Source organism: Python bivittatus, unplaced genomic scaffold (assembly GCF_059951505.1).
Source record: "Python bivittatus isolate LINGU-HERP-01145 unplaced genomic scaffold, Pbiv_v1 ctg000580_np1212, whole genome shotgun sequence".
NCBI classification, from domain to species: Eukaryota; Metazoa; Chordata; class Lepidosauria; order Squamata; family Pythonidae; genus Python; species Python bivittatus.
In genome coordinates, this window is record NW_028277087.1 from 28,669,929 (window position 1) to 28,688,897 (window position 18,969).

Here is an 18,969-nt window from a genome sequence, read left to right on the forward strand (position 1 = left end):
GTTAAATCTACTAAAACTCTCGTGTCTATAGTATTCAGGTGGGCAAAATGGTGTGTCATAAGGCAACAGTTTTTGAACCAAGGTACCTCGAATGGGCTAACTTTTTTTAAATTAATTTTTTATTACAAAAAAAGGAAAAAAATTATATAAGAGTGCTTTAACATAAAAGTGAAAAAATTCAACAAAAAAGTTAATACATCATTATAATAGTACACAGTTCCAATTTTATATATGCTTATCTAATTCAAATGTTATTCAAGTACATATATATTTCCAATAAAGTTATATGACTATCCTGTTTTTTTTTTTAACCCAGTGTATTTTGTATACACTGGGTTAAAGTTCCATATTTTATTATAGCCTCAAATGGGCTAACTTACAGAATATGTCCAAATTCTGGGACCCATTACTCCCATGGGATTGAACTTTGGGAAATTTGTGGCTGCTTCAGCATGGCACTGCAGCAGTCAGCCCAGGTCACATGATCGTCATGGGTGTATTCCTGACCTCTTTCCTGACTCCTTCTATCCCCTGCGCCCAATCGCTGCTGGGAAGGCCTGACAGGCAAGCGGCGATTGGCTGTACGGAAACAAGGCAGAAATTTGAAATCTCTTAACAGCAGTTGGCAGTGAGGGAAGGATGAGGGAGCAGCTCAGGTGCCTGCTGGCAAGGTAGGGCTGGCTAGGGGGTACCGGTGGTCAATGGGCAAGTCCTCTTCCTCCCTTGAGGGAGGGGGCCCTTGGGGACACACTGGAATTAGGAGCGGGAGTGCAGTTTTCCTCACAGACCATGGCTCCCTTGGCTCCACCTCCCCCCAGCAAAGTGGCAGGCTGAGGAGGAGGGGGAGGGGGAGGAGGCAGCTTCACTGGGGCTCTCCTGAGCATCATGAGGGGAGGGCAAATGGCACAAGCCTATATTATATGTGGAAATGGAGGGAGGGACAAGGGGAGGAAGGAAGGAGGAGGGAGAGAGGAAGAGGAAGAGGAAGCAAGGGAGGAGGAAGGGAGGGAGGGAGGGAGGGAGGGAGGGAGGGAGACTTCTGCCAGCTTCCCACTAGCAAAGTCAATGGGGAAGCCAGCAGCGAGCCACAAGTCGCTCATACTCCCACTGCTTTTTGGCCCTTGGTCATTCTCTTTCTCTGTTTAGGTAAGGAAATATCTCTGAAATGATGACCCAGCAGGTCACATGTTGTCTAGTATTTATCTACTGATAACATCCAAGTACTGAAAAACAGTTGCCTTTGTAAAAATTGCATATTCTAATGCAAATATCATGAAAAAATAGTAAAAACTATGGAAGAATTAGTACACGAAACAATCACTGACATTATATTGTATTGCCAAAAGAATTATTCTGGTATATCATTCAAGATCAGGTTGATTTATGTAAACACACTTCTATAAAACCTATTATTAACTTAATCAACCAAGCTATTGGTCATATTCCAAGGATGGATTAGAAATTTGCCACACTTGCTTTCCAGACCACCCTCCAACAACAGGCAGACTGATCTGAAAAGTGGCATGCCCCATATGAGATAGAAAGAACAATATATGGTAAGTGTCTTAGACTATAATAAGAAATATAGATTTACAGAGATTAAGCCACTGAATACAAAGTTAAAGGGACAACTGCTGAATGAAGCTTAGTTAACTATGTACAATAGTTGTAAACAGCCCTGAACAGACAACACTAAATGCTATTAGGACAGTGGTAGTCTTAAAACAGCACCTCAAGTTACCCATAAGAGACTGAAAAATTAAAGAAACACATGATATATTTAAAATGTGGACCACTATAAAAATTTAATGATTAAGAACATATAATTTTATAAAGCTAAGGAGATGTTTAATGAATGAGACATTAGGAATAACCATTTGTATAAATGCAATACAAATCTGTTTACTCTTCAAAATTGAAATGTGTAATATGTATACATTACAATAAGGTTATATGTTAAGTATTACCAGGCATTCCCAATACTACAAAAACACCATTTTCATTTAATATTTACATAATACAAAAAAACAGAAATATGTGTTATCCACTTCAGTTTGCTTACTGGTGTCATAAGTTAAATCTATTACCTACATAGGATAATTTAGATAGTGAATAAGCACTGCAATTCCATCTAAAGCAAATGGTTTATTTAGGCATATGTTAGGATGCTATCTGAGCACACTAGAACAGGCATTATCACTGTTTTTCAGCCAAACTGCAAAGCAGCTATTATCACATAGACAATAATGTGATGCTATATAGCTCTCTCAACATTTGGGCCTTTTTTTGGCCATTCATTTAATCAAGAAACCTATATAAACATCTATTAACATTCAATTTTACAAAGTTTACAAGCCAGTAGATGCTCCACAAGAAGCTGGCAAAGAAAAAAGGGAACTTGTTTAATAATATTATAATCATACAAGGAATAAACTGTCTTTACAGGCTCAAACTGCTTGGCCCTGTTAATAGGCTTGTTTAGAGAGCTATGAAATTTTAGAAGCAAGGTCCACCTACCTTTACAATGTGTCACACGACGCTTCCCTTGTGGTTACAGAGACAGAGATAGAAGTGCTAGATAAAGATGTATTCAAGAACAGTCAGGCTCATCTAAATCCCTGCTTTGTGGATTACCCAGCTGCATTATTCTATGGTCAATGCAGGTAATATGATACGTCCCTATTTTGCATTCATATGGACATGAATAGAAAAAAACCTAAGTACATATGTAAGATAATGCAGTACTTATAATTTTGTGTAGTTTCTGCAGCTTCCATCACCTTTCATAATTCAAATATGCTATCTCAAAAAGCAGATTGTAATGGAAAAGGAATGTCCCAAATTCTGTTCTATTGCTATTGTGTTGAGTAGTATTGGTTCAGGTGATACAAATTAAGATTTGGTGTTCTATGTCAAACAATTGTATAATCAAGTGTAAAAGAGACCTGCACAGTAAAAAGTAAAAATAAATTTGGATTTTCTTATAAAAATAATAGTTGTTCATTAATTTGATATTCTTAAAAAAAGATCTAATGCTTCAAATAGTCCAGCCCACTCCAAATTAAATATAAGCTTTCTGTGAGAGTTTTTGTTTGAAAGCCAAGCTCAGATGTTTTGTCAAATACTCGCTCTCAGCCCATATTGCCAGGGTTATCAGAAACTGGGGAAAGATATTTATAGGAAAAAAGAGCAGATGGGAGAGAACCTGTTTAACACCACCCCTTCCTGCCAATTCTGCCCTCAGGGTACTCTTTCACACACGTATCTCCACTAGGCTGATCTCTAGTTCTGGAGTTAATCCTGGATGGGTGTAGATTTAAAATATCAGAATGGCATTTAACAGGGAGACTCAAGAGGCACAGTCTAGCACCTGACTGGCAATGTATACAGCCAGATATTGCAATTTCATAATGATCATACAGAACTGTTTCTTCTAAAACAATGTGCTCTCTTCTCCTTAAAACAGTCCTCCTGATTTACAATTTTGTTCCTCAACTGGTTGTCTGGATTACACTGACATGGTATTACTGTCCATATGCAATATCCACAGATTCTTTTGCAGACTGTGTAGTATCAGCCACAGAATATTCTCCTTGATCAGCTCCTACATCATTACTATGTTGTGGAAATCCATACTGAACAAAACCATTGAATTAAGACATATAGTTTGTTTGGGTCTGGCATGTTACATGAACACAGTAACTGTGTTCCATTAACCCAGGTTTATGGGTTTAGCATTATTGTGTGGATCCAGCCATTTTACTGGAATTGCACCTTTCCGCTAAGGAGCATGGTGGTTATATCAAGTCATTTTATTCTGTGGGAAGGACAGACAAATACTTAAATTACTAAACAAACTGTAGACTTCTTTTAAGACTAGTAGCAAGATAAATAGCAAATAAAAAGTATAAACTTATAAACTTAATATGGTAATGTAGTTTGTTAAAATGTGAAGTTTATTGCAATTTGTTAATCACTATAATGTAGTCTAGACCATGATTTAGTAACAAAAGTATAATAATTCGGCTAGCCAGTCATCTAGAGAAAGCCTTTCAAATATTCACATTCATAATAAGAATAAAAGTTATATATTTTTATGAAACAAAGAAAACAAAATAATTACCTGCACTGAACATTGGTTCCTTGGGTTTGCTGTAAAAACAATTAAGGAAGATTATCTTAAATAACACTGAACCATACATCCTTCCTTCCAAGCATCCTCTCCTTGAATACCCCATCTACTTTTGATTAATTCTTCTCCTTTACTATCATCATTCATTCTAAATCCCTCTTATCATTCACTTTAAATCTATCTAATCTAATCTAATCTAATCTATCTAATTTCTACCCCGCTGCAATCAAATGACTTTCAGAGGCTTACATAGAATATAAAAAGTTAAAATATCGACAGTCTGATTAAAACCCCAAACAAAAGTAACAGTAAAGAATCATATTTTCCCCCCTTTTTTCTAAAAAAGGAAAAAAAAAGATGGCATCATGTACAAGCTAAGAAAGTGCCTTCTGAGATTGTCTGGTCTTCAACATTTTCCTAAAAACCCTAACCTGATCTCTGTCAGGAGGCTGTTCCAAAGCATCAGCGTAACCACAGAAAGGCAGTGCTATTTGGCTTCGGACCCCTAAACTTCTTGGAAATGTGAGACCGTAAGTAGCTTCTTCCTGGATGTTCCAATAAGTTGTGCCAATGCTAGTTGAAGTACATGGTCCTGTAGTTATCCAGGTGCCAAGTCATAAAGGGTTTTATAGTCTAAACTAGCACTTTAAGTTGTACCCACAAACCAATCAGCAATCAGTGCAGGGTCTACAAAATTGGTGTGATGTGCTCCTATTATTGAGTGCCAATAAATATGCAGGCTGCCACATTTTGGTCCAGCTGTAGTTCCGAGTAGTCTTTAAGGACAGCCTTAAAGAACCCTGTAGTACTCTGTGTGGTAATATGAGAATGAGTTATTGTAGCCAGGTCCTCCAGCACCAGGTAAGACCAAACTGGCCCACCAGCCGCAGCTGGGCATAGACTCCATGGCTTCCACCTGCTGTTCAAGCAGAAGCTATGAGTCCAGAATGCCTACCCCCAAGTCATGAACCTGTTCCTTCACAAGTACCTGCTCATGGCTTCCAGGGAAGAAATGGTGAACTGAAGACAGCTTCAGTGAGAGCGGAGCTGACAACCATGGCAGAATGAAGAACCGGCAAATGGACTGGCTCTTTGCAATTCCTCTCTGGACAAGGGGAGGACTTGGGTTTGCCCACAAGTGCTCCAGACAGTTGCTCCTTGCAAGGAGACTGCAAGACAGCAGTCTCCAGTGGGTTTAGAGTTCTGGGAGAAGAGGGAACACCATCTTAGCCCAAACTGCGGTTGGTATCTTTATGGACACAGGATTCACATGCTTCCTTTTCTAATCACTTTTGGAAATTGCTTTTTAACTGTTTTTCAGCTATTAGGAACCTTCAGACAGACAAGTTGTATAGCACTGGATGAGTTTCTTTCAATCCTTAATGAAAGAAGTTTTAAATACAAGTTTAAGGACTTTAAAAAATTCTTTTTTTGGAATAAACAGCAAAAAGGTGATTAGAATGTTGATTTTGGAAAGTTACAAATGGACTAGGGATCCAGATGGATTTGAAATAAGATTTTGAAATTAATTATAAGAATCCGTCCCATGGGAAAATGCTGTTGTTTTGTATTCTTAAAAAAAAAATCACAGAATGAGACTTTGAAGGTTGGATACTAGAGGGAACCAGAAGGAATTTAAGAGTATAATTAAAGAAAAGAACACTTAAATTTGACTTACTAATACAGAATAGAGCAAAACTTTAACATTGGACAATATTTGTGAACAATGGACTCAGAAGTTAAATTTAAAAGTGTCTGCCATTTTAGACAAATTGTGTTTAAAAGGTGGACAATTTTACTGGACAAGACTGAGACTGATTTGAAAGTGGATTTAAAAATGAGGGCTACAAGAATAATATGGAAAAGATGCTATATTGGATATACAAATGAAACCAGCTGATGTCTTAATAATTAAAAGGGATATATAAATAACAAACCAAAAGAATGACCTGGATAACTTTCCTATATTAGATTTACAAAAGAGACTTATTAAAGTTTTGAAGAATTTTATGAGAAGGGATAAAGAAAAAATGAAAAGAAAACAAGTTCTAGGACATTATTTGAAGAGATTAAAGATCAAGATTGTTAAAAGTAAAAGAAAGGAATGTAAAGGTGTGGGTCTTCCGGGCTGTGTGGCCGTGGTCTTGAAGTCTTGTTTCCTAACGTTTCGCCAGCACCTGTGACCGGCATCTTCAGAGTGCAGGAGCACAGACAGGAGCAGTTCTCTCTGTGCCCAGGGTGAAGTGACCCTTCTGTGGGTATTTATAGAGATCTGGGGGGTGTGTGTGTGGGGGGGTTGGGTTACTGAGTGGCTGCTTGTTTTGGAGTCAGCATCTGTGTGTATCTTCCTGGGGTTTTGGCTGGGTTTTTTCTTCTACTGAATTGTTAACGAGGGGCTGCTGGGGGTGATTAGCAAGTTCATTGTGTGAACTGTTCACATGTCCTGGTGGTTGAGCTGAGTTCGTTGACCTTTTGCAGGCTGTATTTTTCAGGATTGGTAGCCAGGTTTTGTTGATTTTTAGACTCTCCTCTTTTTATTGAAACTGTGCTGGTGTTTGTGAATCTCAATGGCTTCCCGGTATAGCCTGGTATAGTGGCTGTTGGTGTTGTCCAGTATCTCTGTGTTTTCAAATAGGATTTTGTGTCCAGTGTGCTTGAGAGCATGTTCAGCTACTGCAGATTTTTCTGGTTGCTGTAGTCTGCAGTGTCTTTCGTGTTCTTTTATCCTGGTATGGATGCTGCGTTTTGTGGTCCCGATGTATACTTGTCCGCAACTGCATGGTATGCGGTATACTCCTGCAGCGGTGAGGGGATCCCTTTTGTCTTTTGCTGATTTTAGCACTTCTTGTACTTTTCTGGTGGGTCTGAAAATTGTTTGGAAATTGTGTTTTTCCATCAGTTTTCCCATGCGGTCTGTGACCCCTTTGATATAGGGCAGAAATACTTTATTGGTGGGTGGCTGTTTTTCTTCTTCAGTCGCATGTTGCTTTCTTGGTTTGATGGCTCTTTTTATTTCATTCTTGGAGTAGCCATTCGCTTGTAGGACCCAATTAAGGTGGTTAAGTTCAGAGTTTAGGAATTGGGTTTCGCAGATCCAATTGGCACGATCCATGAGGGTTTTGATAATGCCTCTTTTCTGACATGGGTGGTGGTTGGAGTTCTTGTGTAGGTACCGGTCTGTGTGGGTGGGTTTTCTGTAGACTTTGTGTCCTAATTTGAGGTCTGGTTTGCGTATGACCAACGTGTCTAGAAATGGAATTTGGCCATCCACTTCTTTTTCCATGGTGAATTGTATATTGGGGTGGATGCTGTTTAGGTGGTTCAGGAACTTAGGACACAAAGTCTACAGAAAACCCACCCACACAGACCGGTACCTACACAAAAACTCCAACCACCAGCCACGTCAGAAAAGAGGCATTATCAAAACCCTCATGGATCGTGCCAATCGGATCTGCGAAACCCAATTCCTAAACTCTGAACTTAACCACCTTAATTGGGTCCTACAAGCGAATGGCTACTCCAAGAATGAAATAAAAAGAGCCATCAAACCAAGAAAGCAACATGCGACTGAAGAAGAAAAACAGCCACCCACCAATAAAGTATTTCTGCCCTATATCAAAGGGGTCACAGACCGCATGGGAAAACTGATGGAAAAACACAATTTCCAAACAATCTTCAGACCCACCAGAAAAGTACAAGAAGTGCTAAAATCAGCAAAAGACAAAAGGGATCCCCTCACCGCTGCAGGAGTATACCGCATACCATGCAGTTGCGGACAAGTATACATCGGGACCACAAAACGCAGCATCCATACCAGGATAAAAGAACACGAAAGACACTGCAGACTACAGCAACCAGAAAAATCTGCAGTAGCTGAACATGCTCTCAAGCACACTGGACACAAAATCCTATTTGAAAACACAGAGATACTGGACAACACCAACAGCCACTATACCAGGCTATACCGGGAAGCCATTGAGATTCACAAACACCAGCACAGTTTCAATAAAAAGAGGAGAGTCTAAAAATCAACAAAACCTGGCTACCAATCCTGAAAAATACAGCCTGCAAAAGGTCAACGAACTCAGCTCAACCACCAGGACATGTGAACAGTTCACACAATGAACTTGCTAATCACCCCCAGCAGCCCCTCGTTAACAATTCAGTAGAAGAAAAAACCCTGCCTAATCCCCAGGAAAATACACACAGATGCTGACTCCAAAACAAGCAGCCACTCAGTAACCCAACCCCCCCCCACACCCACACCCCCAGATCTCTATAAATACCCACAGAAGGGTCACTTCACCCTGGGCACAGAGAGAACTGCTCCTGTCTGTGCTCCTGCACTCTGAAGATGCCGGTCACAGGTGCTGGCGAAACATTAGGAAACAAGACTTCAAGACCACGGCCACACAGCCCGGAAGACCCACACCAGCCATCGTATGCCGGCCGTGAAAGCCTTCGACAATACAAAGGAATGTAAAGTTGGTTTATCTGATCAAGATTAAAATAGATATGTTGTTATCTCTGGTAACCCTTAATGGACTTTTGCTGATCAGAACTGAACGATGAGTCTTTAAGGATTTGTTCATAGGTAAGATATGGGAAGAAGAGATCATTTGTTGTATTTTAAGAGAAGGTGATAAGTTACTAAAACTGTTCATACCTGTTGTGATGAAGGAGGAAATCATTTCTTTATATATTTTCTTTTTTTTTTATTATATTCTGATTTCTTTTCTATTTTTCTTTCTTTTTCTTCTTTTCAGCACTTTCTATTTTTTCTTTTTTCTTTTCTTTTTTAGTTTGTATTAATTTTTATCTTAATTGTAATGTTCAATAAAATTATTATTAAAAAAAAGTAGTACCTGCTCATCAAGAAATAGTGGTAACAACAAACACACTGAAGTACAAATAGCAACTCCATCTTATTTGGATTCAGCTTCAGCCTGTACCTTCCCATCCAGGGTCTCTCATAACCTCCAGGCACTGGGAAAGGACAATGACAGCATCTCCCTTACAGACTGAGACAGCAATGTATAGTTGAATATCATCAGCATGCTGGTGATACAGTACCCCAAACTGTCAGATAACCTCACCCAATGACTTCATACAGATGTTAAAGAGCAGGGGAGAGAGGACTGACCCCTGCAGCACCCACATCAGGGGCCACTGAGCCTACTTCTCCCCCACTACAATACTGTAGACTAAAACTACCCACTGAGGAAGGAGCAGAATAATTGTGAAACAATGTATCTGTGATAGAAGGCATGAGCGGGGAGGATTCTGGAATGGAGCTTCAAGGTTACAGGGTGGGGGAAGTGACATTCCAAGCATCTCCTCCGCCCCCAGCTGCACTGTGTGAAAGTAAGGAGGAAGAGACTGGCCCCTCCCTAAGGACTTGAGGTTATAGTTGCTCTCCTTGGGGAATTAGAGTTAGTCTGGTGAGATTCTGTCTATTAGGTGCTAGCTAGTAAAGAAGTTGAGCTGATTTCTGGACTATCTCGTGTGATTCTTGGGCTGAACCTGACAGTATCCTATGCCTAATCCCTGCAGTTAGTCTAACAAGATAGCACTGTCAATGAATCAAAGGCTGCTGAAAGGACCAGCAGGACCAGGATGCACATACTACCTCCTTCCAGGTCTTGCAACAGGTCATCCAAGAGATTGACCAAAGCTGTCTCTGTCCCATACCCAGGCTAAACCAAGACTGAAAAGATTTTGTGCTGCCTATCACTGTAACTCTGATTCTTCTTCAACATCCTAACTTCTAAAACTTGCTTATGTTTTTACATTTTCTTACCCTGACTATTCTAAACTTCTGACCAATTCTTGTTGCGCTGTAGTATTTTCTTCCATTCAAGCAATGCTGTCAAAATGATTAATATCTACTTTTATTAAAATTATGCAGTGCTTCCTTTCAGATCCAACACTGGCTCTCCATCCATTTTTACATCTATTCCAAGCTTCTTGTCCTTATCTTTAAAGGTCCCTCAACTTTCTATCTTTCTATTTCTATCCCATAACTGAAATGCTCAGTATATGATGCCACCTTCCTTTTTCTTCCTTCAAATTCTTCCACAACAGGTTTGGTTACTTACCTGTAAGTTCTTCAAACAATCACTTGAGAATTTGCATGGACTATATGCCTGTATAGAACCTGTTCAGAACTTTCTAGAGTTTACAATATTCTTTGGTGGGAGCCCAACCTATTAGACCTTCGAGATAGGCCAGTTCAAGAAACAGACATAGCAGGGATAACTGAAATGCTCTTCGCTGTAATAAGGTAGAATAACAACATCTTGAAGGACAAGGAAAAAGAAGACTGATGCAGGACCTTAATCTATTCATCGCAGAAAATCGTGGGATTGAAGAGGACAGAAGAAAGAAAAAAAAATATTTCTTTTGCTTATCAAAGGATTACCTGCTAGATCAAAGCCAGTTGCCAGTACATCTGGCTGAACCAGAGAAAAAGGAAATCTTGCCACTAATACCTATAAGTCACACTCGAACTCTAGAATTAGGAAGAGTAGGTAGGGTAGAATTAAAATAGTGCACACTTATTGATCTTAGATCATAATCTATGCACGTAAACATGTTTAGAGTTAACAGAGATATGACAGTTAAAAACAATCTGGCTCAACAGGAGCATGGCTCAACAGGAGTCATGCAGCGGAGCAGGGTTCTCACCAAACAATTTTGAAATTCTAGGTGGCTCTAAACAAGGCTCTTCACAATGTCTAAATTACAAAGACCACAATGAAGAACCACCTTCTTTTAACCTCCTGAGCCCCACAGAAATGTAACTTAGAAATTCTGCTTTTCATACCAGTCACTGTTCTTTTTACCACTAGATGAACTGCTTGTGGATCCAGCCCGATTGCGACTGCCTTTGGAATCTCCATAGCTTTCCCTTCGACCACCAGGAGAGACACGTTCAGCTGAGTTGGTTCTTTTAATAGTGCTAACAGAAAACGAGGATATTGATTAAAGACATATAATCAATTAGTCTGAACCTATATATCAAGCTCTTCAGCAGTATACCTCCCAAGCAATTATACCAGTGATTCAGCAGGCACCCACCCTTTTAACTTTTTGGAAGGCCATCAAGACCTGGCTTTTTACCCAGGTACTGGGATAGAATGAGGATATCTGGAGCTTGTTGTGGGGCATCCCAAGGGGATGACTGAGGGGACGGGTTTTTGTTTTTTCATTTTATGGTTTATGATTTTATAATTATTAGTTTTATTGTTGTTAGGCACCCAGAGCTGTGTTTAAGATGAGCATCCATACAAATCTTTCAAACAAACAAACAAATAAATAAATCTCTTTTGAGTTGAAATTGCTAATCAGTAATTTCAAACTGGAAGGCAAGCAGGATGGACATGGAGAAATGTGTCATTAAAAATTCTTAAACATAACATAACCTCCAGCAAAAGTAAAATAATACAGGAACAAAACTGATTTACATGGAACATATATACAAATCATACTCTGATTCTGATCATTAATAAAGAACAAGGATTCCTTGTTTTGATTTGAAAACTATTCAGCTTTTACACATATCCAGAGACCTTTCCCCATGGCAGAAATTAACAATAATCTTGCTTTAGTTAAGAATTTCTTTCTTTCTTGAAAATACTGCAGATCTTATTAATAGATTATGCACAATTTTGCTATATTGTTATATAGAAAATATAGGTAGTCCTCTGTTAATGATGGTAATTGGGACCAGCATTTCTGTCGCTAAGCAATGTGGTCATAAAGTGCGACATCACACGACTGCATTGCTTAGCAACAGCATTCCCAGGAGTCCCCACTGCCATCATTAACCAAATCTTTGGTCATCAGGCGAGGACCCATCCCAAATGAAGCCATTCCCAGCTTGGTCCCTCCCAGCCCCGAGCCTCAGTAAGGTAAGGGACTGCCTCCTCTGCCTCCTTTTGAACTCCCCCCACCTGCCTATCTCCCCCCATCTCCACCCTTTTGGTAACCTGCCTAGCCACTGCCTCCAGCTGCCCCTGCCACCCAGCCTTGCATGCCCCCGCCACACTGTGCACCACTACTGTACCAGCTGGGGCCTTCTTTCACCAGGGCTTTTCTTGTGCCCTGCCCAGGGCCTCTGTTCATGTGCCAGCCAGGGCCTCTATTCATGCCCCGCCCAGGGCTTTCTTTCACAAAGCTTTCTTTCTTTCTTTCTTTCGGTGTGAAAGAAGGCCCCAGCCAGTACAGTAGTGGCATGCAGTATGGCAGGGGGCAGGGCTAGGCTGTGGGGGCAGCTGGCGGTAGTGGGTAGGTGGGTGGCCAAAAGGCGGTTGTAAATGTGGGTCATATGCCCCTTCATTCAGCACTGTTGTAACTTCAAACAGTCACTGAATGAATGGACATTAAGTGAGGACTACTATTATATAATGTTCTATTTCTCTCTAACATTCCTTAATTTATTTCTTAATCGTCCTGGGCAAAATTGTTCCTACCATATAGCCTCCTACCCCAATACTATTGCTCCAGAACTTTACAACACCTGCTGTTAAAGAACTTTTGAAGCCCTGTTTCTGTCCTTCATCTTGAGAATGTTACTTATTGATCATATCCCATACAATCACATCCCTTGCAGTTTAGAATTTAAAAATTAGAATATAATAATATTTCTAAGTAATATTTAAAAGTGGGGACAGTGAAGGAAAGGAAAAAAAAGAACACAGAAGGCCTAGCTGAACAACAGCATATAACATTAGGCACCTCTAAATTTCAGTGGGGTGAACATTCTAGAATGCAGGGAACAACACAGTGAAAGTCTTCCCATTTCAATACATCCAGAAGCAAGTCTATAATGGTGAACATGATCTGTCAAGTATCTTGGTCTAAAGTTGTTTAGGGTCTTATTTATCAAAACCAAACCTTAAACCCATCTCACTAGCTAATTGGGAACTAGAACAAAGGTTATACAAAGATATAACATGTGCATGGGCAGGTGCCCTACTCAGCAAACTGACCATCAAATTCTGTACCAACTATACCTTTAAGACAAATAGCAGGGTTAGCCCTGTACTGAATGCATTACAGTAATCTAAATATTACAATATGGAAACAACAATAGCTAGGGTGTTCTTACCCAGGAAAGTGTTTAGTTGGATACCAATGAGGCTAACAATTGTCAATCCTTGGCACCAATCACTTGGGCCTCCAGTGACAATAATGACCATAGGAGCAACTACAAAGAACATACCTATTCTAAGGAAATGCAATCTCTTTTAGAACAGGGAAACTCACAATTCCCACATCGGAAACCACCTAAACACAAGGTCTCCAGTTCATTCAGATTCCATCTTAGTTTATTGGCCCTCATCCATCCCAGAACATGCACAGCCTCTCTTGGTTCAGATGTGACAGAGACAGAGCTGGGTATCCTCAGCTTATTGACGACACAGTGCCCCAGATCCACAGATGAACAACCACAGCCGTTTCATATAAATAATAATAGTAATGAGGACAAAATAATGATTTGTGGCATCTACAACATAACTACCCAATGCTATTTTCTCAGACTTTCCCTGCAAGTAAGAGAGGAATCATATAACACAGTGCCTTTGAACTGCCAACTGTGGATACCACACCTGACTGTATCAAAAACTGCTCAGAGATCAGACAGAGTCAACAAAAAGTAATCAATGCAACCATGGTTAATGCTGTTCTTAAACCAGGCCTAAAACAAGACTGAAATGTGTAGAGATAATCAATGTCCACAATCAACCCCCTTTAGCAAATTCTTCTGCCTTTGCTTCCTACATTGTTGCTCCCAGAACCCTAGCAGTATATTTTGCTCTAAACTTTTGTCAAGCTCTCCCTTTTCCTCTAGTTTAAAACCCTAATGATGAAATTCATAAGGCATCTGCCAACACATTCTTCCTAGATGTCATGAGATGTAGCCCATCTTTTGTCAGGTGTCCTTTATGTGGGTAGTACTGCCAAGATTGACAACCAAACTCTTCTCAGCAGTGCCATTTACTGTATGTAGTCAATTATTCTCTTCCAGGATCATGTTCTCTTGTCTTATGCCATGACCCTCAACTGGAATGATTGACAGAAACACTACTTGCACTCCCAGTTCCTTCACCTTTCTGCCCAGGACCTCAAATCTTAGGAGATCAACTTAAAGTCTCTTTTGGCTGTGTTAATCCCACACAAATCAGTAGGAATGGATAGTTATCAATGGGTTTCAGGTACTTCAGCAACTTCTCTGTCACATCTGGAAATAAAACACCTCCCATATATATCAAATTTATATCACCGCCCAATTCCCCCTCAAGGAGGGACTCTGGGGGTTCACAACAAAACAATTTAAAATCAGTAAAAACATAAATAATACAAATATAAAATACAATTATTAAATACAATAAAATCCAAGAGATGGTGATATTATTTCAGCCTGTGACCAGATAATATCGGTCAAAGGTAAGACTAGGGAACCAGCCAACCCCAAAACTGACTATTCCCAACCCCACCCCATGTGTGATGACAAAACCAGTCTTCAGTTTTTTTCTGAAGTCTAAAAGGGAGGGGGCCAACCTCACTTCTGGGGGAAGTTGTTCCAAAGGGCAGGGGCTGCTGCAGAGAAGGCTCACCTCCTGGACCCCGTCAGATGAAATTCTCTTGTAGATGGGGCCCGTGGCAAGCCCTCGCTGCATGACTGGATGGGACGGGTTTATGTGACGGGGATGAGATGGTCCTTCAGTTACCCTGGACCATGCCATGTAGGGCTTTAAAGGTGATAACCAACAGCTTGAATTGGACCCGGAAGCAAACTGGCACCCAATGCAGCTCACGGAGCAAAGGTATTATATGTGCTGATCTTGATGCACCTAAAATTGCCCACGTAGCCACATTCTGGACCAGTTGAAGCTTCCGGATACTCTTCAAGGGTAGCCCCATGTAGAGCGCATTACAATAGTCTATATGGGAGATGACTAGGGCATGAGTGACTTCGAAGGGCCTCTCGATCCAGGAAAGGGCATAACTGGCGGACAACACAAAGTTGTGCAAAGGCCCTCCTGGCCACGACTACCACCTGCTCTTCGAGCAAGAGTCATGACTCCAAGAGGACCCCCAGGTTATGCACTGGGTCTGTCTGGGGCAGCGCTACCCCATCCAGAACCAAAAATGGCAAATTCCTAGGGACCGAGGGGCCATTAACCCACAGCCACTCCGTCTTGCCAGGGTTCAGCTGAAGCCTGTTGTTCCCCATCCAGACCCCCACAGCCTCTAGGCACCTGGAAAGGGCAGCCACAGCATCACTTACTTCCCCCAGGATGGAGATGTATAAATGAGTATCAACGGCATATTGATGATACCTCATCCTGTGGAGACAGATGATCTCACCCAGCGGTTTAATACAGATGTTAAAAAGGAGAAGAGAAAGTACCGAGCCCTGCAGCACCCCATAAAGGAGGGGCCGCGGGCCTGATCTCTCCTCCCCTATCAACACCAACTGGGACGGGCCCTAGAGGAAGGAGGCAAACCAACGCAAGACTACACCGCCCACCCCCAACTCCCTGAGTCAGTCCAGAAGGATACCATGGTTGATGGTATTGAAAGCCGCTAAGAGGTCAAGGTGAGCCAGGATGGATGCACCACCTCCATCCCGCTCCCGCCAGAGATCATCCATAAGTGCAACCAATGTGGTTTCTGTTCCATATCCAGGCCTGAAACCTGACTGAAAGAGGTCCAGATAATCCGTATCATCCAGAATCCTCTGTAGCTGCAGTGCCACCACCTTCTCAACCACCTTCCCCATAAAGGGGAGATGGGAGACTGGACGAAAATTATCCAGAACAGTAGGGTCCAACAATGGTTACTTGAGAAGAGGGCACACCAGCGCCTCCTTAAAGGTCGCTGGGAACACCCCCTCTCTCAAGGATGTATTAACCATCGCCAGGACCCAACCACATGTCCCCTCCCTGGCTGTCCTCACCAGCCAGGATGGACATGGATCTAAAGCGCACGTGGTGGCATTTACAGTCCGGAGGATCCTGTCCACTTCCTCAGGACCAACAGGATCAAACTGGTCCCAGATAACTCGGCAAATATGTTCCCTGGGCATCTCACCAGACCATGCCTCACACTTGGCGTCCAACTTAGAACGGATCTGAATGTATCCTGCAGATGCTTGGAAAATTCCTCAGCACGGCCCTGTAGATGGTTTTCTGAACCCCCTCTCCCCAACAGGGATCGGGTGATTCTAAACAGGGCTGCTGGGCAGCATTCTGCGGATGCAATAAGAGCGGAGAAATACTGATGTTTCGCTACTCTTACCACCACAAGGTAGGCCTTAACCGCGGCTTTAGCTTGTGTTCGGTTGGGTTCGGTCCTTGTCTTCTTCCAGCAGCGCTCCAGGCATCTCTTAACCCTCTTCAGAACCCTCAGCTCCTCCGTAAACCATGGGGAGTGACAGGCTCGAATGGGCAAGAGAGGCCGCTCAGGCGCAATCCTGTCCAAGGCCCCAGCCGCTGCCCTATTCCAGGCAGCAGCCAGAGCCTCCGCTGGACCGTGCAGCAAGACCTCGGGGATAACCCCCAGCCCGTTCTGAAACCCTAATGGGTCCATCAGTTGCCGCGGGCAGACCGGTCGAATAGGTCCTCCCTCCCTGAGGACCTATTATACAGGTTTGCACACTATGGCTTCAGATTTTCTCAGCAGAAATCATCCACCATCACAATATGCCTCTTGTCTCTGTGCTCTGTGGTTACTTTGATCCATAGTTGCTGAAGTGACTATGGATTGTCTTCTAGAATGAGAGCATTATACCATTTTCTGAGCTCCATCAGCACTGAGTGCTTCTTTGGGTCCTATGCTCCCCCTTCTCTTCCTTTTCATGTTCTCATCTTTACTTCCCTTCCCCGTCCCTCTTGAGGAGTTTCCCCTGTCATATCCAGACACTTTTCATCTTATCTGGTATGTTGCAGTGTAGAAACTGTATTCACAAACACTTTTATTCAAGCTTCCTATAACTTTAAACCTTATTCCATACCGTGTAATGTGGAATGAGGTTATTAGAAGGCTACTATCATAGCCTCACTCACTTGTCTTTTCTCAAAGCTAAACATACTCAATTCCTTTAATATTTTTTTTTCAGAGCTTAATTTCTAGTCCCCTGATAATTTTCACTGCATATTTATAATTTCTCTGATTCTTTCTTGAAGTGTGATACCTGAAACTGAACCTGCTGAGGTGGAGTCATATGCAATTAGCAAACAATTATTCCAAAATCCTTTTTTGCATATAGTATTACAAAGCATCCCACATTCTAAACTTGTACATTTGATTTTTATTTTCTAAGAGAAGAAATCTGCGCTTGTCTTGTGGTACCTCACTTGATGCTTCTCTCCAATTTGATGAGGAACCATGGGTGAATACTCTTTAAGCATGATTTTTGAGCCAGCTATCTGCCCACTTAATTATCATACTATCCAGCCTACTGTTCATTAACATGCTAATCAGCATGTCAAGCAAATGTTAGTGTAGAAACAAAGGAAATAAAATTAAGCCCTTCTAAATATAAAATTACTGTTAAAGGGATGTATGAGAATTTACTTCAACAATGTTTCCCTTTTGCACTATGATTTTTTTTTAATTACTACTGCCAAATAATGAAAAAGCTGGTTGCATTATGAAATACAGGATAAAGACACTACAGAAATATGTTGCAATATTAATAAGAATCCCTCACCTTGGAATAGTTTTTTTCAGTTTGCATGCACTGAGAAGATTCACAGACCTGCTTAATCCATGAATGAGACGTGCATGAACAAAAAAGAATAGTGAACGCAGTAAATCAGAATGTAAGAACAAAGAACATTTATTTAAAAAGTTACAATATACAGCATGTAAACTTTATGCAGTTAGCATATCTTTTTAAAGGAACAATAACATTTAGGAAGTTCCTTCATAGCTATCTTGACAATTCAAGCTAAGAATTCCTGATAGTGTTTTGAACAAAAGATACTGAAGATTCTGAAAAGCACTATAGTAGATATATCTCAGGTATGTGGTAGACATGTCAGGTGTTTCCTTTATTTATTTATTTAAAACAGGGAAGTCTTTTGATGACTGGTGACCACTTAAAATTTCTGACGGCGGAATAAAGAATAGGCAGGCAAGGATATATTTATTTATGTATTATTAGAGATATTAGATAACAAAATGTATCCTGCCTTTTATTCAGGAGCTCAAGGCAGCATACCTAGCACTACCTCTTCCAAATTTTCCCCACAATGACAACCCTGTGAGATAGGCTGGGCTGACTGACCCAAAGTCTTCCAGTGAGCTTTAGCAAGTGGTGTGGGGCTATATCATGGGGCTACAAGGTTTCTCTCAGGTTTTAGGTAGGTGAGGGATTGACTTTTTTTATAAAAAACAAAATTAACTTTATTTTAGAACTTACAACTATATTTTCTATGTTTTTTGTCTCAAAGGATAGGAAACCATCTGACTAACTTTCAGCAATAATGGTAGATGACAAAGAAGAAGGAATGTGAAAGAAAAAGGTGGAGGCTACAGATTACTGACCCTTGGTTCAAAACAAGACAAGAACAAACAGCAATGATCAATAGGTACAAACAGAAACTTCAATAAGAGAGCAGCAAGATAACAACAATAACATAATAAGTTATTCACAGAAAGAGAACTAAACAATGAATTATTATATATAATAATTGGAAATACCAGATATTTTTTTTAAATTCACAGTATGTCATCAAGAAATTAAACCAATCCTCTGCGCTCATTGTTACCGAGAGTAGATCACTGGAAATAGTAAGATGCAAAGGAGGGTAACCATATGC

The 18,969-nt window shown here is 40.9% G+C and overlaps 1 protein-coding gene and 1 pseudogene across 3 annotated transcripts in view; both read right to left on the reverse strand.

Moving 5' to 3' along the window:
- EML1 (EMAP like 1) overlaps window positions 1-18,969 on the reverse strand; it is a 105,031-nt gene that overhangs the window by 48,809 nt on the left and 37,253 nt on the right. Inside the window, exons 4-6 of one of the 3 annotated variants that reach the window (XM_088149856.1) lie at window positions 10,959-11,093; window positions 4,124-4,152; window positions 2,518-2,544 (exon numbers count right to left, since the gene is read on the reverse strand). In XM_088149856.1, coding sequence (XP_088005982.1) covers window positions 2,518-2,544; window positions 4,124-4,152; window positions 10,959-11,093 — 191 coding nt within the window. Of the gene's footprint in view, window positions 1-2,517; window positions 2,575-4,123; window positions 4,153-10,958; window positions 11,094-18,969 lie in introns of those variants that run through there. The other 2 variants (XM_025173170.2, XM_088149857.1) reach the window with 2 other exon arrangements.
- Window positions 13,109-16,732, reverse strand: LOC148214705 (uncharacterized; annotated as a pseudogene).